Raw genomic sequence first — 23157 nt, forward strand, 5'->3', positions numbered from 1 at the left:
GGTAGCCTGAAGTGAATTTTGGTAGCCAGAACAACGTGGGCTACCACCAAGGTTGAGTCCTGAGTATTATCATGTGTACTTGTATGTATGCGAATTATTTAGATGGTATTATAGTATTGTGTACTATTATCTCAGGGGTTGTCCCAGAGGCATATGGCGTAGGGGGCCACTACGCCGTAGGTGTGTAAGTAAGCGCTTTGGCATCATGTAAGGGCCTTAAATCAATTACCTCTATGTCTTAATTGGCTATAGGTGACAATCAACTGTTGGTTGTAACAACTTTTAAAACTTTACAGCACACAGGTATTCACACTTCTAATACACATGTAGGTAAAACATGTCCTTCATACCTAATTAGGTAAAACATGTCCTTCATACCTAATTAGGTAAAACATGTCCTTCATACCTAATTAGGTAAAACATGTCCTTCATACCTAATTAGATAAAACATGTCCTTCATACCTAATTAGGTAAAACATGTCCTTCATACCTAATTAGGTAAAACATGTCCTTCATACCTAATTAGGTAAAACATGTCCTTCATACCTAATTAGGTAAAACATGTCCTTCATACCTAATTAGGTAAAACATGTCCTTCATACCTAATTAGGTAAAACATGTCCTTCATACCTAATTAGGTAAAACATGTCCTTCATACCTAATTAGGTGTAAGGCCCCTCAGCACCCTTTTGTTTAAAGGGACATACCCTAGTTTTTAAACACTAATGCATATTTTTGACTATTATAACCGTTTTTGATAACTTAAATCCTATATTACTTTCATTTTATTTTTTAAATTATCAATTTCCATACATTTGAAGTGTTTTTGGTCATCCTGGTGTTTTTAATATCACAAAATGCATTTCTCATATTTTTTAAAAATGCACGTGCGTCTGAGAAGTAACAGTCATGGAGTCGACTTTTAGTCTGTTTTTAGAGGGTATTTCACCATTTCAAAGTTAAAGACCCATGTTTCACTCAATTGTAACTTTATCCAAAAGAGTTACAGGTTTGTAGATTAACTAAACAGTGTTAATTTTCACGTGTTAACAACAGTCAGTTACTAATTGTCATAGACAGCAAAGCTGGCACTTGAATTTGCGTTAAACTGATAGTGAAAATGTAAGCACCTTAAAAATATCCTTGGGGAAAGGTCTGTATTATGTGTATGTATGTATTAACCATGTATGTTGTATTATGGTACAGTAGTTTGTATTTAGTATTTGTCAGATGGTATGCCTCACTAATATGCATGTATTATTATGTCCGTTTAGCTAGTATATGATATATATATATATATATATATATGTGTGTATTGATGTTTTAAAAATCAGATGGTATTATTACGCATATTGGTATACTAACCACATGTTATTATTGTGTGTATTTAGTGAATTAGATGACGTTATTACGTCTCATTACCATGAAACTTCTCAAAACCGGACCCTCTGTAAAGCAGAATTAATTCTCTCAAAACTGGATGTTTTTAACAGCCCTTTTTGAAATATTGGTACAGACCAGAACCTCTCTAAACCAGATACCCTCTCTAAACCAGATACCTATATAAACCATATACCTCTTACAACTGAATATTTTACTTGGTCCTGTGTTTGTCCGGTTAAAAGGGGTTTCACTGTACTATAACCCGATTGTGTAATGCTTCTTAAGGCAGTTGATCACTGCATGAACTCTTGACAATATTCTCCTGACACTGTTAGGAGTTACGTATAGATAATCCCTAATTATAGACGTGTTTCCTCTAACTGGCGTCGTGGCAGGCCATCGGTCTACAGGCTGGTAGGTACTGGATTCGGATCCCAGTCGAGGCATGGGATTTTTAATCCAGATACCGACTCCAAACCATGAGTGAGTGCTCCGCAAGGCTCAATGGGTAGGTGTAAACCACTTGCACCGACCAGTGATCCATAACTGGTTCAACAAAGGCCATGGTTTGTGCTATCCTGCCTGTGGGAAGCGCAAATAAAAGATCCCTTGCTGCCAATCGGAAGAGTAGCCCATGTAGTGGCGACAGCGGGTTTCCTCTCAAAATCTGTGTGGTCCTTAACCATATGTCTGACGCCATATAACCGTAAATAAAATGTGTTGAGTGCGTCGTTAAATAAAACACTTCTTTCTTTCTTTCTTTGTTTCCTCTAACACACACATGTGCATGCAGTCATGTCTGTCACCTTGTCATCAATTTAAAATTGTCTTTTCTTCGGCATTTTTTTTTTTTCACACATATATATATATATATATTCTTCCAGGTTTTTGAGCGGAGCCATCACCGTCGATTCCAACATTCACTTGGTAAGAGAACTATAAGCAACTAGCTGATGAATCAGAACTGAAGAAAACCACCGGCTCGTAATTGCTGCCTGGCTAGAGAGACAAGGGAAAGGAAGGGGAAGAATGGATTACCATATAGAGTATTGATCGGAGAGGCAGCCAACCCTGGCCCACCAGCCCCAGTGACTTAGGACATCCGCTTGCTTACAGTCACAGTTTTCAATTTGTGTGCAGCGGCACGCTTCAAGGAATATATACTCGTGCTCGATACTCGTGCTCGACTGTTCATCCCGAAGTGGACACATGTTCGGGGCGCTGCTAGTATGCCAGGATGGTCATTAAGGTGGGGATTTTATGAGTACAGAGTTTTTTCGGCTTATCAAACGAACACAGATACTGTCGTGCTACCGTCGTATATCGAAAGAGAAAGAAAGAGAGAGAGAGAGGGAGGGCTTTCTGGTTTTCTTGCCTTCAATCCTGATGTGTGTGTGTACAACGCTAATGAGATAAGCTGTTGATAAAAGGGAAATCTCGTTACTCGCTGAGAAGAATAGGCCTCTCGTCGGCTCGAGTTGATCATTGTTGATCACAACACAGCGAGTGCCCACTCAGTGTTTGTTTTTTTGTTTTTTATGTGAACGCCAACTGTCACGTGTGGGATGATAATTTCAGATGTACACTCACAGCAGCGCAAGACTTGATTCCATCTAGTGTTTTTTTTTTTTTTAATTTTTATGTTTTTCTTCTCTTCCATAATGTGATATGTTTGTTATCTCAGATGTACGTTCACAGCAACAGTTCAAGACTTGATTCCAACTGATTCCATCTACTGGATTTAAAAAATAAAATTGAATTTTTTTTTTTCCCTCTTCCATAATGTGATATGTTCTTTATCTTTCGTGGATCGAAAAATAACCTGTTGTCGTCGCCGCCACACTAAATTTGTGTTGTTTTAAGCCACGCTTCGACGATGCACGTCCACTTTGAACAGACGACGTCATCGCGGACCGACTCAACCATCCAGTGTCTGTCGTGGATGGGGAAAGTACCTGACGGCCTGCCAGACGAGGGGGGAGGGTGGAAGCTCAACAGGTCTCAGTACTACATGGAGGGCTGGCTGGCCAGTGGCAATGCCAAGGGTGTGGTCGGGGTGACCTTCACCACCAGCCATTGCCACAAGTATGACGCGCCGCCCCGGTCCAACTTCAACCTGAGGGGACATCGCAGTGAGGTAAGTTTACTATCTCTCGTTAGTAGGTGTGTAAAATGGTTCTACTTGCAGTTTAGCGAAATTGATAATTTGGAATTTTACTGTTAGCTCAGACTTCTGGGGTCGATCTTCAGGCATGGCAGAACAGGAGAGCTGGGGTAGCTCTAATCCCCCCCCCCCCCCCCAGTAATTCGGAATCAAAAATATTATTGGTAGTACATCTTAAGGCAGAGATGAATTTTGCTTTTAAATTTTTTCAAGAGAGCATTCCTGAACCCCCTATAAACTTTGTTTTACTCCCTTGATCTCAGTCAGGCTCCCCACCCCCCCAAATGTCTACTTGCTTCCACCATGCCTGCTCTTACATACAGATAGTTCATGGTTTGAAACCTGTCGTTGGACTTGGTATTGTTCTTTTTTTAATTTTAGTACATTTTAACTTGATTTTCATACTTTATATTCAATTTATACAATTACAATTTAATCTTTATTGCAACTTGAAGGGACATCACAGTGAGGTGAGGTATCTCTGGCAGTGTTTATATGAAGTGGTCCTATACTGGCAATATTATACATGTAACTATTGAGAATTTCATCGTCAGCTTCGACTGCTATAGGCTCTTTAAGTCCTACTTGGAGAGTTCATGGTTCAAAACCTGTTGGTGGATGGCTTGATTTATATTACATTTAGTAAGGCCAGAAAATTTTTTCTTTTATGTTTTACCAGTTAATTCTTACACAAAACAATGTCAGGAATTGGAATGAAAACAGAATTACATTGTGTAAAATACCAGAAAATCGCAATGTTACATAATATTTATATATATAGTATACAAGCGGTAAAATAATTTATACTTCCTATGTAATATATTATAACATTCATCTAGTGAGGGGTGGGGCGTAGCCCAGTGGTAAAGCGCTCGCCTGTTGCACGGTCGATCTAGAATTGTATATCATGTATAATGTATGTGCTATTCTGTCTGTGAGTTGGTGCATATAAAAGATCTTTTGCTACTAATGTAAAAATGTATCTTTCTGAGACTATATGTCAAAATTACTAAATGTTTGACTACCAGTAGGTAATGATTAATAAATCAATGTGCTCTAGTGGTGGTGTTGAACAAAACAAACGTTATTCCCGACGGTAAATACGGAGTATTTGTTTAAACTGCTGACTACATGTGTGAGGTAATAGCAACGTCTTAATAGCTGACACGAGATCACGTTAATTGGATTGATGCAGCATGCTGTTCAATAATGCGGCACGCCTCTCGACAAGTCATCTGAAACTCAAACTCGCTGATCTGGCGGCATAGCACACACAGCACGTACAGTGTATGACATGTATTCGCCAATATCGGGCCCGTAGTCATGAAATATTGATGGACACGGCAGAAGACCCAGTCATTTGATCGGCCGATATTAGCATGTAATTGATTGTTTTCGGCTTTATTGTATATACATGTAATACACACACATATATATATATATATTAGCCTGAAGAGTATGCCAAAAATTGTCATTTATGTTCCACTGAAAAGAAAAGCAAAAAGAAAAGTTTGTTTTGTTTAATGATACCACTATCTAGAGTACTTAGAGAATATTCAACGAGCTATGAGGCAATACCATTTATCTTGCACGAGTGAATTGACAAGTGCAAGATAAACGGTATTGCCGCATAATGAGTTGGGTATTCTATTTATTTCCCATTTTCAATATTTATCATTTTATAGAAGATTTTCTGTTGTTGACAATAAGTTTGCAAGTTGAGAACACAAGGCAGCATTGTGTCATAGCTGTGACATACGTATCGCTGATGACATAAGTTAGTTGTTGACATGACTTCCACCATGGAAACTATTCTCACACACAATTAACCACCTATAGTGAAGCACTGTTTATGATGTCAAAAAGTATCTAGGGGAAGACATTTTTTTTCTTTCCTTTTTCTTTCCCCACTTCTCTCTGTCCATATGGGTAATAAATTGATTTACTAATCATCGGCTATTGGATGTCAAACATTTGGTTATTCAGACATATAGTCTCAGAGAGGAAACCCGCTACATTTTTGCATTAGTAGCAAGGGATCTTTTATATGCACTATCCTACAGACAGGATAGCATATACCACATCCTTTGATATACCAGTCGTGGGCTATTTGTCATTCCAGCCAGTGCACCACAGCTGGTGTAACAAAGACTGTGGTATGTACTTTCCTGTCTGTGGGATTGTGTATATAAAAGATCCCTTGCTGCTAATCGAAAAGAATAGTACATGAGGTGGCGACAGCGGGTTTCCTCTCTTAATATCTGTGTGGTCTGTAACCATATATCTGACGCCATATAACCGTAAATAAAATGTGTTGAGTGCGTCATTAAATAAAACATTTCCTTCCTTATTTTCCACTGAGTGTCTGCTTATACTGTGCATGTATACATTTGTATCTAGTCATATGATCTGGTGGTATACATGGAAAAAACAAGAATGCATGTAGTTTATTGTTTGTGGCTTTATTATAAATAACGTATCAGCCAGATGAGTATGTATACAAAACATTATTATTTATTTTCCATTGATCATCTACTTTCCACTGGTCATCTGCTAATAAAGTACATATACTGGTACATAAACATCTAGATCACCCAGTCATAGGATCCGACAATATTACTATTGGCTTGTAAGTGATTGTTTTTGGGCTTTGTTGTACACATGTATAATATATCAACGAGAAGAATAGGTGCAAAGATTATCACATACTTAGATTTGTGTGTGTTATGTAGGGGATAACTATGTTGTATTTGACCATTTGCGGAGGCTCATGCTGGTTTTACAGGTGCAAACTGAGTTTTACCGGCAACGCGATGATATGATCTGACTGTATTGGCATGTAATTGATTGTTTTTGACTTTATTGTGTGTATATATCGACAGAAGAGTATGCAAAAATGTAAAGAAATAACACCCCCACCTCCCCTCCCCCCCCCATCCACACAAATCCCATTTATTTTCCATTCTGCATTTCTTTACATTGGGGCAGGACGTAGCCCAGTGGTACAGTGCTCGCTCGATGCGTGGTCAGTGTGGGATCGATCCCTATCGGTGGGCCCATTGGGCTATTTCTTGTTCCAGCCAGTGCACCGCGACTGGTATATCAAAGGCCGTGGTATGTACTATCCTGTCTGTGGGATGGTGCATATAAAAGATCCCTTGCTGCTAATCGAAAAAGAGTAGCCCATGAAGTGACGACAGCGGGTTTCCTCTCTCAATATCTGTGTGGTCCTTAACCATATGTCTGACGCCATATAACCGTAAATAAAATGTGTTGAATGCGTCATTAAATAAAACATTGTACATGTATGTCTACAGTGTGCCATTCTTGTTTCAAAAATTAAAGTGCCAGAAAGACTCCCTGTTTGGAAATCTTCAGAGCCTGCCACCAACCCAACGAGCCCTACCATGTGTATTCAGTAGAACAGAAGATACACTAAATGTTTTGCATAAAACCATGGAAAAGGTCGCTATATTCAACACTATGGTTTGCCAGAATTTTGAGATATATGCTGACTGTGTCATTTCGAAAAATCAATGTAATTTGTACAAATAATATTTACAAGCCATGCTAGCTAAGCTAGAGAGTCCAACATGAGTTTTTCGAGCCTCGTGCTCCTGGATTCTCCTCAAAATCGCACACTGGTCTTTCATAATAAAAAACCCGCCATATAACCGTAAATAAAATGTGTTGAGTGCGTCATTAAATAAAACATTTCTTTCTTTCATAATAAAAAAATTAATATATTTGTAATCCTTTTGTGTATGTTGTGTCATATGTGCAAGCTGCTCTTTGTTGTGTGTATACCATGCTTACATGTACAATGTATGTAGATTTAACTGCTTAACAATTTAGAATAGATAATCAACATCAATTTCTTACCATCGTCGACACCATTCTTCACTAAATCTGTTGTCAATAATGGCTAATTTAGGTAACTGTTATTGTCTCTGGCTAGGATTTTCCTGTACATCTCTTAAAGCCACTTATGATAGATTTGCTTTGTATGTTTATATAATTTGCTTGTAATCGATCAGAATATGTCCAATTATAGAATATATTGTAGGTATTAATATACATGTAAGCTGAGCCTATAGATCTTGATTTCCGTCCCAAACCTCCACCCACAACACATCACGTGACATCTCATTTATTTTGTAGTTAGTATTAAATTGTGTTCACTTTCTCAGTTTCTTTGTTGCAAGCTAGGTACTCCGTGTTTCTGCCAGAAAAGACATTTGTGAGTATGGCACTATGAAATTGAATGCAACCACAGTCAACAGGGGGTTTGGAGGGCCTCCCCAAGAAAGAAAATGGGTTATGTTTAGGGTTAGAGTTAAGCAAATCATACAGTAATAATTGGAGTAATTATTTTGTCAAAAAGTTAACTTAAAAACAAAACAAATCTGCAAAAATATTTGGGTATGGCACAATACCCATTTTACCCTCTGGCAGAAACCCTGGACTGTACTATAATTTAAGAATTCTATCTTCAGCAAAGATCTTTACAAAGTACTGAACATACATAAATGTAAATTATGCATTAAAGAGACTAGCTATCCTGAGTTAGCTGGACTCATTATGATGTTGCTGACTGACAGACTTTTTAACGATTGTAATTATATATTAAAAAGTAATAACTGTGTAGTGTTTGCAGGCTACTATAGGTCAAACTTCATTTTATTTTCTAATATGTATTTTTTCATACGTACCAAATCGGGGAACATTTTGTTTTTAAAATTTTGATTAGCGATATTTCTAGTGAATTGAAAATTAATTAGCAACTACTGTTTAATGTTTTAAAATTGTGTAGCAATCTCTGAAACTTGCATAATGAATTACGACATGATAGTGAACAAAATGTTCCGTGAAAATTATTTGGATACCAAATCGGGTTTGGGCTACTACTTACAAATATTAATATGACCAGAAACCCATTGAATATACAGATATACATTCTAAACAAGAAAATATATTTAACACCGTGAAACATTTTTCACGGTCCCTTTTTAAATATCTGTGCAGAAGAAAATCTCTCTAAACCGGATATGGCTTAAAAGCGGATGTTTTACTTGGTCCCGAGGGTGTGCGGTTTAGAGGAGTTACACTGTATGTAATTTTGATCATTAAAAGATTTTATTTGTCGCAAACATCATACAATGCGGCAAACTCGAGATAGTCTCTTTAAAGGTCATTTACATAATTACACTATTGTGCCGTCTTTGAACCATTTCTTCCCAGTCTCCACGGTTACTTACGTCCTTTCTGTTACTAACCACGTCCTATGTGTGGCTGTAATCATCGGACTAATTCTGGACGTTCTTTCAAGGTATTAAAATATTCTCTACCGCGGAGAGTTGTTTCTGGCCAATTTGTCCTTTCCTTCCTAAATGTATAGACTCCATTACGAATGCATTCATTTGGGATCCCTCGATTTACGGGGTCCTGCTTGGACAATCAATTTGATGATGTTGAGTTACTGTACACATAAGCTGTATGGAAATGTCCGAGTCGGCTTTGTGTGCGATTGGCCAGGCTTGTTGAGAAGATGACCAAGCAATTATTGTAACCGAGTGTTTACAGCGTACGAACCATTAGGACGCTTAAATCAGAAGTTGCCCGTGTGTGTTCCATTTCTGTTGATTGCGAAACAGCCCTGAATGGGCAAAGTGCCGTCAACTACTCGGGTCCAGGGAGAATGGTAAACTTTATGTATCGGTTATAATAATGATGAAGTGTTCAGCCGGAATGATCGTCGAGATGAGTCTGGCTGCGATGATCAAGTAATGTCATTTTGGTTTCCGCTGATGGTAATTGCGTTAACAAAACGCGATTACACATCTCAGGCTTTCTCTCATTGGAGAGGGACGAGAATGAAATGTGGAAATTTCTGTCTGCTTTTCACATCTCTGCCCATTCCAGATTTGTATTATCATATCAAATCTTTGGAATTAACTTTCAGCTGACCTAATGTTTGGCAAACGTGATGGAAATGAGAAGATTTTGTTTTCAAGAGGTGAACTGGATGCAGAACAATATTTACATTTGTAATTTTGATCAGTTATTATTTCCATAGGCAATTCTTGATGTACTTTTTATATGTATACTAAAAGGCAAAGGTTATTGTGACACACAAAAGACAAAGATAATTGATGATAAGTTTTTACTGCTGTGTATGAAACATTATAACATGGAAAGAGAAATGTCCGAATGTATGGAAACGAGCAATAGTCCATGAAAAGAGCGCACCTGCCATATGCAAATGAGCCACATCACTAGAGGGGGTCCAGAGCGAAGTTTACACAGTCAGTAGCGAGTGTGTCCACCTTGAGCATTGATACAGGCCTGGCACTGTCGTCTCATTGAGGGATGGTACATGCTGTGAGGGTTTCTGGCTTGAACCTGTTTTACAGATGCATGGTTCGGATCCATGTGTCTTGGCGAGGGGTTGTCACTGGTGGTCTGCCGCTATTGGGAGGATCCCTGACCTGGTTGTTTTGTTGATATTGTTGCCATAAGTGCCATATGGTGTTTCTGTGGACGTTGAATTGATGTGTGACATCACGCTGAGAGGTCCCAGATTCAAGCATCCCTATGACTCATCGTTCCAGCCAGTGCACTATGACTGGTATATCAAAGGCCGCGGTATGTACTACCCTGTCTGTGGTATGGTGCATATAAAAGATCCCTTGCTGCTAATTGAAAAGAGTAGCCCATGAAGTGGCGACAGCGGGTTTCCTCTCTCAATATCTGTGTGGTCCTTAACCATATGTCTGATGCCATATAACCGTAAATAAAATGTGTCGAGTGTGTCGTTAAATAAAACATTTCCTTCCTTCCCTATGACTCACCATGCCATTTTCACTGACTTCTGGATTTCTGAAGGCTGTACAGAGTGGCAGTGATGAAGAGGGTATAGTGGTCTTACACCTTCCCATTGAGTCATTAAAACTCTCTCTAGGTTGGAGCCAGTACCGGGCTGTGAACCCTGTACCTACCAGCCTTATGTCCGATGGCTTAAACACGACACCACCGAGGCCGGTCCCTTCAAATTAACCATGTTCATATCGTTTTCAAGAAAATACTCTACATATCTGAAAATGAGCTGAACCAAAATTTGTTTCCATATCTGAAAATGAGCTGAACCAAAATTTGTTTCATCATGCTTGCCAAATCTAGTATAGTTCCCTTCAGATCTAAACACACCTGAACTACCTGTCTTGATCGTACAAAGATATACAGCTCAATAGACTAACTAATAAGAAAATTGTCACTTGATAATTGCATGTAACATGTACGGCATGTGAGCTTAAATTTCTTAATAATTCTGCCCAACAACAAGGATAATTACACCGTAATCATTCATTGACCTTTGTTATCAGTACAATAGCTTATAGTCCATATCCTACAGGGAACGCCTTTTTCATACTATGGCATTTACTACATATTATTTATTTCTGAGCCAATTGATTTGTAAATTGGACACAAAAATAGTTTCTTACGTCAAACCAAACTGAAATTATTTACCAAAAACACTTTAATAGAATGCTGGGACGGACTATAGATTATATGTCTTAATAAAACTGGTAACAGCCCAGTTTTGATAAGACTATAATACTGTGTAATTATGTTCATCGGATGCCTACCATGTTGGAAGTCATTGATCATACCGGAGAAAATCTGTCATTGGTATCATATATCTGAGCTGGAGTTATTCATAACAAATGGATTACTCATGGATTGTGTAGAATGAGTTGGAATTTATCATCAATAATTGGTTATAATTAGTGTGCGCCAACCGATCAGTTGATTACTCAGTTGGTTAAAATAGATATGAACTTAGGACACTGGCCCTAAGGTTATGAGACAATGTAAAAGGATTTTAGTAAAATATGTAAATTTATTTCAACTTATTTTCGTGCTTACAGTGTATCCAATTAAGGTTCAAGCACACTGTCCTGGGCACACACCTTAGCTACCTGGGCTGTCTGTCCAGGACTGTGGATTAGTTGTTAATGGTTAGTGAGAGAAGAGGATGTAGTTGTCTTACACCAGCCCATGATGTTGTTAAAACTCGGTCTGAGTGGGAGCTGGTTTTTATCGGGCTGCGAACCCAGTAGCTACTAGCATTATGTTCAATGGCTTACCCACAACACCACTGTGGCTGGTAATATATGTAAAGGATCACATTTCTACTGTTAAATTACACATACATTGCTTACTATATTCTTGCTTATATACATTTCGTTAGCCTCTTGACATAACTGTCTAACACATTTTTAGAGCTTTTGAGACAAGTAAAAAAAACCTGATTTTTATAAACAGAAATGAATTATTTAAAAGTTATTTCAACAAGAACAACAAGAACAAATTCATGCTCAAAAAAGTGTTAAAGAATTATTTTATATATATATATATATATATATATATATACACACCTGAAAATTAATTAAGCACCACCCTGATTTTGGGAAGTAAGTTATATTTTGCAACGTACTGTGACTATTTAATTGACCCATTCCATTTAAATTGCTTTTTTTTGTGTGGAGATGTAGCATGTCACATGATCACACGAAAGTTAAGACATAATTTTATCCTAATTTAATGTGTAATGTTACAAGGGAAATGAAGTGTGTCAATGTGTGTGAAAATGTAGATAAATTAACTATGGGACTGGCGCTAGTTTGATTGATTTGCACAAGTGTCTTGTTCGATGGGGTCTAGCATTGTCATCCATAAACACTGGTCCCGTGGCCAAAGCATGCTTGTCAGTGAGGGACGACAACAGTTTCCAGGATGTCCCTCTGCTATCTTGGCCCATTAAGATTGCCTTGAACAGTGACCAGATCCAACTTGCAATCATGCGAAACACATCCCCATACCATCACAGAACCACCTCCAAATGGAATGGTTTCCTGGGTGTTGTTGGCATCATAGACGGTATTTGGTTGCCTCCAGACATGAGTTCTTCCATCAGTCATGTGCAGAAGAAAGTGGCTTTCATCTGATAAAAGAACCTTTCTCCAGGATGCAAGATTCCATCTGTGGCGTACCTGACACCATGCTAAACGTGCTGCTTTGTGTGCTGGTGTCAGAAGGGGACGTTTGATAGGCCTCCTGGCTCGGTAACCAGCGGTCTTCAGCAGATTCCTTACGGTCCTCGTTAACATGGCCCTGTTGGGAATCCAGTCATCTCTCAAGATCTTGCTGCTGGCAAAAGGGAAACATCGAATAAGTCTTAACAATGCCCTGTCTTCTCGTGGAGATGTTTTAGGAGGTTGTCCTGGACGGTTCCTGTCCCTGATGTCGTTGGGTTGTTGGGGTTTTTGTAGGAGTTGACTAATTACAGTATGATTCCGACCCAGCTGACGCCCATTTTCCCTGCATGGTTATATAATTACATTCTTTTTCAGGGATAAAATGAAAATAACACCCGGAAAGCTAATGACATCATTAGAAAGTGACGTCATTAGCAACTGGAACAGACCAAGTTGAAGGTTGAAGGGTCTACAGTTAGATTGTAGCCAGGTATTTTTTCAAGAAATACCAAATATACAGTTAGATCCATAGAAAAATTATTCAGTTTACAGTCCCTGTCTATGGAATGGTGCACATGAAAAAAATCCCTTGCTGCTAATCAAAAAGAGTAGCCCATAAAGTGGCGACAGCGGGTTTCCTCTCTCAATATCTATGTGGTCCGTATCCATATGTTCAACACCATATTTCCTTCCTTCTTCATGCTGCAGCAAAATCACGTCATTCTCAAAATAACATAAATGGAATTGAACTCTTCATATACAGTGAAACCTGTCTATACCGGACCCTGAACAAACTGGAATCTTGTCAAAACCAGCCAACTTTCAGGGACCTGAATTTTCTAAATTCTAAAACAGGCCCATCTAAACACCGGATCCTGTCTAATTCGTACAAATATTAAAGGCCCAGTTTAGTGATCTGGTTTAGACAGGTTTCACTGTATAAATATATATATTATATTTTATATATATATATATATATACCAATATATATATTATATATTATATATTTGTGTTGGTCACGATTCTTTTACCATGCAACACAAACTTTTCATTTTGTTGGCCAACATTTCCTCAATAATTTAATTTTAAGCCGTCTTCTTGTGGAAGCTGAAGACACTTTCAATTAAGAATTAACTGGCTGTGTTCTCTGAGGAAATCATTCCCGCCAGCCTCACAGCAAATTTTGACAACTTCTCACATCCCGTGAGACAATCCAATTTCCAGCAAAGACACACAAAGATGTGTGGAGCGCATAAACGCCAATCGGTTGTGTCGTTTGATCCGTCTCGTTTGACATAATTTATTCTAAATGGCATAATCAGTACTGGAGATGACTTGGGTCCTCAAGTGCTGTCGTACGTCATATTTATTCATCTAATAATCCGGTTGTTGAACTGTCAGGTAATTCAATCAGTGCAAATTTAATAGAGTGAGGAAATACAGTTAAAAAATTAATGCGTAACAGTATACCCAAGGTATCCATAGATAACAGGTGTGAAACTGTCTCTTTATGTCTGGGGATGGGACGTAGCCCAGTGGTACAACACACGCCTGATGCACGGTTGGTTAGAATTGATCCCCGTCAGTGGGCCCATACTCTTTATCCTTGAGGTTAGGGTTACATGTATATTTACCAGTCTCTTTTAATACTGTCTCTCTATATTTGAAAGGGGCGGGACGTACATGTAGCTCAGTGGCCTGATGCGCGATCGATCTATGATCAATTCCTGTCTGTGGGTTATTTCTTGTTTTAGCCAGTGCTCCACAACTGGTGTAACAAAGGCTGTGGTATGTACTACATGTATACTGTCTGTGTCTGTAGGATGGTGCATATCAAAGTTCTCTTGCTGCTAATCGAAAAGAGTAGTGCATGAAGTGGTCACAACAGGTTTCTTCCTTGCACGGCCCCCGTTGGTGGACCCATTGGGCTGTTTCGATTAGCAGCAAGGGATCTTTTATATACACCATCCCAAAGACAGGATAGTACATACCACAGCCTTTGTTACACCAGTTGTGGAGCACTGACTGGAACGAGAAATAGCCCAGTGGGTCCACCGACGAGGATCGATCCTAGACCGACCGCACATCAAGCAAATGCTTTACCAGTGGGCTTATTATACGAGCTTGTGCGTCTTACTGATTATACGAAACAAATGATTTTTGTATTGCCTAAGGGAAAGCAAGGATAATACACAAAATTTAGTAAAATCAGTACGACACATACGCGAGTAATAATTTCTTTATTATCTATATTATTGTTGTAATTTGTTTTATGAATAACAATTAATGGCTGGCTCAAAATGTTTTAACCACAACTAGAAGACGACGACAATAAGACATCATATTTCACATTTCACATGTCTGAGTGACATGTAGGACTGGTGAAGCAACATCATCTTATGACGTCGTTTCCAAAAATTACGTCTTTACACTTAATTGCTATTACACATATGCGTGTTCTTCGTATGATTTTTATTAACTCGTTTTTTTTTTAACTATATGGATAGTAAACGTACATCCTGCAAGTGACAACATGATGATTCTGTGTCAGTAGGTCTCGTCTTTGTCTGGACCGATGACGTTCTTGGATTACTTCAAACATCTATAGGTACATGTACATGTACATCCTGCTCCCATTGTTTCTTAGAGTGCCTGCAAGTGACAACATGATGATTCTGTGTCAGTAGGTCTCGTCTTTGTCTGGAACGATGAAGTTCTCGGATTACAGTTATATTCATTATCTCCGACAATGATGTTCTTGGATCACCGCAGTGTTCATTAATTTAATGTGTTCTAAGTATTCATCAGTTTGATATGTTCCTTTTGTACATGGTAAACTTGGGTTCAAACTGTCAGCTGGGTATGGCGGGGGCCCCACGAGACAAAGCAATCGCTTTCTGATGATTATGTGTAGCTACGTGAGACTTCTGTTGTACCTACATATACATCGTATAGTGCACTCTCACATATTAGAAGTACATCTCCTTAGAATTTAATTAGTAAACTGAAATAAAAAGAAAGAAGAAAATAAAAGATTGATGCAACTTGGTAATTTAATTCAAGTCTCTATTTTGAAATATATTTATTCACTTTTGTCTGGAAATATAACGATTTTGTAACTTGAATACATGACCATAAAACATTACAACGAAATAGTTTCAGTACTAGTAGAATTAAATAAATTGTTAATGAAAATTCTATAGACGATGACTCACAAATTAAAAGTGTTATGTCACAGTTATTGCAGTCATATTTTTCACATGTCTGCTCATACTTGTTTTAACAGTGAAGAACTAGCTGCATTTTAATCTCTATTAGTCTTATTCAACTTACTGTACTAGCACAACAACTATGCTATACAACCTGAGTCATCTCCTCCACTGCAGAACTAGCTGCATTTTAATCTCTATATATATGTGATGTAGATTTTTCTGTGATAAAATAGGTCATCTATAGAGTCTGTCCCACAGGGAATGCCTTTTTTTCATACTATGGAATTTACTACCAGTCATTTATTTCTGAGCCAATTAATTTGTAAATTGCACAGAAAAACAGTAGTTTTTTTTTACTATTTTTGTAATTTCCAAAACACTTTTACTTTTCTTCTTACGTCAAACCAAACTAATATTATTTACAAAAAACATTTTTACAGAATGATGGGATGAACTATAGGATTGATTGCAATCAGTGGATCAGTGGTCCTCGTTTTTTTTTCCCATATGCCAATCATTGCTCCATAATTGGTATATCAAAAGCTGTGGTATATGTGCTGTCTATGAAAAGTGCATATATAAAGATTCCTTGTTGCGTATTTGGTAGACCTGTTGTGTAGAACTCTCTGTCGAAGTCTTGGTATGTCAATTGCCTGATAAGAGAGTTGATTGGCACAGATTAGTGTCAATATTCTTGGATAATAAACCTTCCTTTGGATGGTTAAGTCCCTTTAATATTTAATTTAGTGATACATTTTTAAAAGTATAGCAACTTTTAGCACATACATACATGTATATAACACACACATGCACATTTACTTGCATCCTCCTACAAAGATTCTCATTCCAGCCAGTGCACCACGGCTGGTATATCAAAGGCCGTGGTATGTGTTTTCCTGCCTGTGGGATAGTGCATATAAAAGATTCCTTACTGCTAATCGAAAAGAGTAGCCCATAAAGTGGCTACAGTGGGTTTCCTCTCTTAATATATGTGCGGTTCTTAACCACATGTCCAGCATCATATAAGCGTAAATAAAATGTGTTGAGTGCGTCGTTAAATAAAACATTTCCTTTCCTTTCTTCCTACAAAAATGTTTTTTGTAAATAATTTCATAACTTTTTATTGTTGTTTTGTGTGCAATTAGAGAAAACAATCAGCTCACAAATAAATAACTTGTAGTAAATGCTATAGTATTTAAAAAAAAGGTGTTTCCTGTTGGAAGGACTACACATGTAGGTTAATTACATAAAAAATAGATATTTGACATTAGAGTGTTATAAAGCCATTAACCCAATAGTTATTAGGAAAAACGAAAAACAGAAGGAAATGGTTTATTTAATTAACCTTAATTTATCATTAACTTATGTAATACTATTCAAGTTAAATTATAAGTTTTGACAAATCCAACATGTTTCTTGTTTCCTTTGTGTGTGCCTGTGCTTTGTGTGTGCCTGTGCTTTGTGTGGTCCTGTGCTTTGTGTGTGCCTGTGCTTTGTGTGGTCCTGTGCTTTGTGTGTGCCTGTGCTTTGTGTGGTCCTGTGCTTTGTGTGTGCCTGTGCTTTGTGTGGTCCTGTGCTTTGTGCCTGTCTGTGGTCCCATATATTGGGCTATTTCTCGTTCCAGCCAATGCACCACAACTGGTATATCAAAGGCCGTGGTATGTGCTATCCTGTCTGTGGGATGGTGCATATAAAAGATCCCTTGCTACTGATGGAAAAATGTTGCAGGTTTCCTCTCTAAGACTATAGGTCAAAATTACCAAATGTTTGACATCCAGTAGCCGATGATTAATAAATCAATGTGCTCTAGTGGTGTTGTTAAACAAAACAAACTTTATCTGATAGCCGAAGATTAATAAATCAATGTGCTCTAGTGGTGTTGTTAAACGAAACAAACTTTAACTTTATTAAGTAAACTGGAACTATATATACTTCTATATTCTCACATCAGTACTAATTGATTAAACTAAAATAACATTTTTTAATTTCTCTTTTTCAATTAATGTCCGGGTTTTTTAAGAACCAAACAAGCATGAGCTCCTCATGAGTGTATACCGCCTGCAGTTGCCATAGTTACTGCTAGATTTTGAAGATCAATATCTAATACATACAAAAACGGTTCTGTCAGGTTGAAATGGAATTCACTTACAATAAACAGATTCTATCCAAGTGAGATAAAAAGTATTATCAAACTGGATTAAATCTCAAGGACAGAAAGAACACAATCAATCAATCACTGCACGGAAACCGAACCGGCCGGTTAATCACGTTAGTCCAAATAAAGATGTTTACAAGAACCGGTGCTATTTTAGAATTGGCCACCAAATTCAGATATATATATATATATATATTACAAATATAAATTGTGTTATACAGAATTTAAGATCGTGTCACTGCTTGGAAAGCATGGGGATCGATCCCAGTGGCAAGTGCTTTAATTACCATTGGGCGACGTCCCACCCCAGTTTAATTAAATTAATTTATTAGAACAGACATAATTATATATATATTTGGAATCTTTTTTACATAGAAATTGGGAATTTTCAGTGCCACTTTCTTTTGGGAAAGGAGCCCATCTTCAGACTTGCAGAATGCCTGGATAAAATCCTGCTTAATATGTGTAGTTGGTAATATATGTTGTCAAGTAAAAATGGGGTGGGATCTAGTTAGTAGAATATTTTCTTGAGTTGTTTAGATTGAACCCCCTTAGCAAACTGGTTGTTTTTTCTTACCCAAACAAGTGCCCTACATCAACTGTTACATCAAAGTCTGATCATATAAAAGATCGCTTGTTGATGATTAATTAATAAGTGTGTTCTAGTGATATCTTTAAACGAAGCAAACATTAACTTTTTTGCATGTTAAAAATGTCTAAATGCATGTATGTGTTAATAAAAACAGTTAATATTGTAATCCAAAATGTTAATATAGATGAAGTGAGCCACACAAAAGTGTGCACATTTTTTTTTCAGTTTCATACATTCATCTTCACAACACTGTTTACACAACCTCAACATCTGAAAAATGTTGTTTACACAACCCTAACATCTGCAAAGCACTGTAACATCCTCACAACAACACTCTTTACACAACCTCAACATCTGAACAATGCTGTTTACACAACCCTAACATCTGCAAAGTAGTGTAACATCTTCACAACACTATTTACACAACCTCAACATCTGAACAATGCTGTTTACACAACCCTAACATCTGCAAAGCACTGTAACATCTTTACAACACTATTTACTCAGTTCATATAATTAAATTTAGCAGCATAATGTAACAAAATATATGTTTGAATATATGTTTGAATATATATACTAAACTCCATTGACAAAGCACTAGTCAAATTTGTATAATTTTGTAAAATGGATAAGAGAAGAAAAAATTATACATTTAACTGATTTTGTTTAACTGGAGTAGTATACTGGTAGGGAATAAATAAACCAAAAATTATGTTCAAGGGTTAGGGTCATTGTGTTTTGTAGCAATCTCTCACAAATGATAGTAATAACAACTTAAAATTGGGTGTTGCATTTTCTGAGGAGTTCAGCATATTTAGCTATAGTAGCTAGCTCTGCATAATTATGGTTGTAATATTGTTCGCTTAAACTTTGTTGAGACTTCTATAAGGTGGAAACAAAATGTTCATTCATAACGGATGGCTTTTTGTAAGTGATCATCTTCTGTAATTAAAATGTAACTCTCTGCTTTTTGTCAAACATATAAACAGCTGAGTGGACCGTATCATTTTAATAACATCAGTAGAACAATACTTTGGAAGTTTGTAAATAGAGGATACTCCCTGAGTATCGTGTAATATCATAATTTATCATATAATATCTTACATTTTCAGTGCAATCAAAGTAGGTGATATTTTTCAGATCACATACTTTGAGAATTTGATAACTTTGCAAATTAGATGTAAATTAGTCGAGGTCTCGGCACTAAGTTTATTGACATTTAAGCAAACGTACTTGGGTGACACTCTATGATTGATGTATGTCATCAAATAAAAACATTTCAATGGCAATTTGACACTGAAAGCTGCCCAGCGTTCAGAAAACAAAAAACATTAGGCATAACTTTATTTTTATGTAAGGACATCCAAAATGACGTCATCCGAGTTTGACGTCATTTTCATTCAAAAATACACCACGCCACATATTCTTACGTCATTTGAATACCAAGTAATGGCGGACTGGAATTAAAGTTGCGTGTACAGTTTACAAAAACACGTTCTATTAAGCTTGAGCTTATATGATAAAGAGATTATTACCCTCGTGTATTTTGGTATCGTCAATATCAAGAGGCTCGCAAAATACAATTTTTATTCCTAATATATGATATTGATGATACCGAAAAACACTCTGGTAATAATCTCTATATATTTGGCAGCGGTATAGACTCGTTAACTAGCAGAACGACAGTGGTGTGATGTCAATAATGATAGGTTTAGCGCTGAAACATACATAGTGACGTAACAAAAGAAGTGATATCTCCTAGGAGAATATCGCAGGAGATATTGCAAATTATAGTGCCAGCGATATCGCCTATAAAATCCATTAATGGATGATAATATGAATATTCTCTACATTTTGAGGTGCATTGATCATCGATGGACTTGGATTTTTTGTATCCTGATCAATTTTCTACAATGTATATCAAAGACAATCGTATGTACTGTCATGTCTATGGGCAAGTACATATTAAAAAAAAAATCCTCTTGCTGCAGTGTGTTTTCTGTCTCACTTAAAATGGTCTGAGGTTTCATTAAATAAATATTCCTTTCATTTCCAAGGCATTTTTTCTCCAGGCTGCATTCTAAATGTATGTCACCCAAAAAATTTGGTTCATGGGTAACCTTTTGCTGTGCAGTGCATGCAAAGCAAACCACACACATGGAGAGTGGCCTTTTCAAATGAATACAAAATGTTTCATAGATTTCTATTTGCCATGATTACATTGGTAGGTGGGACGTAGCCCATTGGTACAGCACTCGCTCAATGCGTGGTCAGTGGGAAATCGATCCCCGTCGGTGGCCCCATTGCGCTATTTCTCGTTCCAGCCAGTGCACCACAACTGGTATATCAAAGGCCGTGGTATGTACGACCCTGTTTGTGGGATGGTGCATATAAAAGATCCCTTGCTGCTAATCGAAAGAGTTGTCCATGAAGTGGAGACAGCAGGTTTCCTCTCTCAATATCTGTATGGTCCTTAACCATACGTCTGATGCCAGATAACTGTAAATAAAAATGTGTTGAGTGCGTCGTTAAATAAAACATTTCTTTCTTTGGTATACGTTGTTTTAATAACTCACCCGAGCAGACAAATTAGTAGCTCGAAATCTTTCGGCAGCAGAATAATCAGATATAACATGATTCAATGTAAAACTCTTTACTTACTGAACTGGAAAAGCTGGCCACCTGTAAATTAATTGTTTGGAAACTAAGGACATTGCTGCATTGTATACATGTGGACTAGACTATATATTAATGAGACGGAATGGCTCGTAATTAGAGAAGAGTATCTGTTGTCAGTGAACAGGATGCATTTGCTGTGTCATGGAGACAGATGCAGCCTGTGTTGTGCAGGTGTTGGAATTAATGGTACTGAGTGGACTAGATAAACAGTGGTGTCCACTTAGGTGTTGCAGCTGTAAACAATCTGGTGGAAGGGCTAAAGGGCCTGCTACACGATACAATAGAATCGGACCAAGTTACTCGTACGAGTCACTGGCACGAGTCAATCGGACCGATTGAATCGGACGTGTTGCCACACGGTACTTGTCAATCGTATGAAACGTGACGTCATTGAAAAAATATCATTCCTGTAACCATGGTAAACAGTGTTGTGTATTGATAAGAAGACGGCTGTCGTAACGTCTCTGTATTTATATAAATGACTGGACACACCCAACAAAGAGTTGTGCCACTGATACAACTCTATGAGCTGTTGGGTCTGTACCTGACGACAAGCGAACAGAGTTTTCCGCCATTACACTCAGAACGTTAATGTTATCTGCGCCACGATTTGATTGGTCAACGTCCCCAAACGTCCGAATCAATCGTATGAAAATAGAACAAGTTCTAAACTTCGACTCGTACGAGTGACTCGGGCCGATTCAATCGTATGAAAATAGAACAAGTTCTAAACTTCGACTCGTACGAGTGACTCGGGCCGATTTAATCGTATGACATGCCACACGTTACGATATGCTTGTTGGCGTTGCAATCCGAGTGACTCATACGAGTCACTCGTATCGTGTAGCAGGGCCTTAACAATGGGCGTAAACAGTGAAAGACAGGTGTTAAGACTGTATTAGATGTTGTGTAGGTGCTTAAGATTGAGCAAACAAGTGTGCGTATGTGTTAAAGTTGCATGAACACTGTTAATTGTATAGGTGTTAGGGTTGTGTAAACAGTGTTGTACAGATGATATAAGATTATGCATAAACACTTGTGCAGGTGTAGACCTCTGTTAAGGTTGTGTAAACAATGTTGTGAAAATATTACGGCTGTGTAAATAGTGTTTTACAGATGTTAAGGTTGTGTGAACAGCATTACAGTTCAGATTGTGTTAACAGTGTTGTGAAAATGTTATGATGTTGTGAAGATGTTATGTTTGTGCAAACAACATTGTTCAGATGTTTAGGTTGTGTAAACATGTTGTGAAGATGTTACAGTGTTTAGCAGATGTCAAGGCTGTGTAAACAGCATTGTTCAGATGTTAGGGTTGTGGAAACAGCATTGTTCAGATGTTAGGGTTGTGTAAACAGCATTGTTCAGATGTTAGGGTTGTGTAAACAGCATTGTTCAGATGTTGAGGTTGTTTAGATGTTAGGGTTGTTTAAACAGCATTGTTCAGATGTTAGGGTTGTATAAACAGCATTGTTCAGATGTTGAGGTTGTGTAAAGAGTGTTGTGAAGATGTTACAGTGCTTTGCAGATGTTAGGTTTGTGTAAACAGCATAATTTGTTCAGATGTTGAGGTTGTGTAAATAGTGTTGTAAAGATGTTACAGTGCTTTGCAGATGTTACGGTTGTGTAAACAGCATTGTTCAGATGTTGAGGTTGTGTAAAGAGTGTTGTGAGGATCATATAGTGCTTTACAGATGTTAAGATTGTGTAAACAGAATTGTTCAGATGTTGAGGTTGTGTAAACAATGTTGTGAAGATGTTGCAGTGCTTTGCAGATGTTGAGGTTGTGTAAACAGTGTTGTGAAGATGTTACAGTGCTTTGCAGATGTTAGGGTTGTGTAAACAGCATTGTTCAGATGTTGAGATTGTGTAAACAGTGTTGTAAGGATCATACAGTGCTTTACAGATGTTGATTGTGTAAACAGAATTGTTCATGT

At 37.6% G+C, this 23157-nt stretch overlaps 1 protein-coding gene across 4 annotated transcripts in view; it reads left to right on the forward strand.

Annotated features, from left to right (window-relative positions):
* Window positions 1-23157, forward strand: part of LOC121370263 (tubby-related protein 4-like) — a 150173-nt gene that overhangs the window by 18535 nt on the left and 108481 nt on the right. For all 4 annotated transcript variants that reach the window (XM_041495390.1, XM_041495392.1, XM_041495393.1 and 1 more), the window contains exon 2: window positions 2268-3520. In XM_041495390.1, the coding sequence (XP_041351324.1) occupies window positions 3260-3520 (261 nt within the window). In that variant the 5' untranslated portion in view covers window positions 2268-3259. The remainder of the gene's footprint in view (window positions 1-2267; window positions 3521-23157) is intronic.

This window comes from Gigantopelta aegis, chromosome 4, assembly GCF_016097555.1.
Source record: "Gigantopelta aegis isolate Gae_Host chromosome 4, Gae_host_genome, whole genome shotgun sequence".
Taxonomy (NCBI): domain Eukaryota; kingdom Metazoa; phylum Mollusca; class Gastropoda; order Neomphalida; family Peltospiridae; genus Gigantopelta; species Gigantopelta aegis.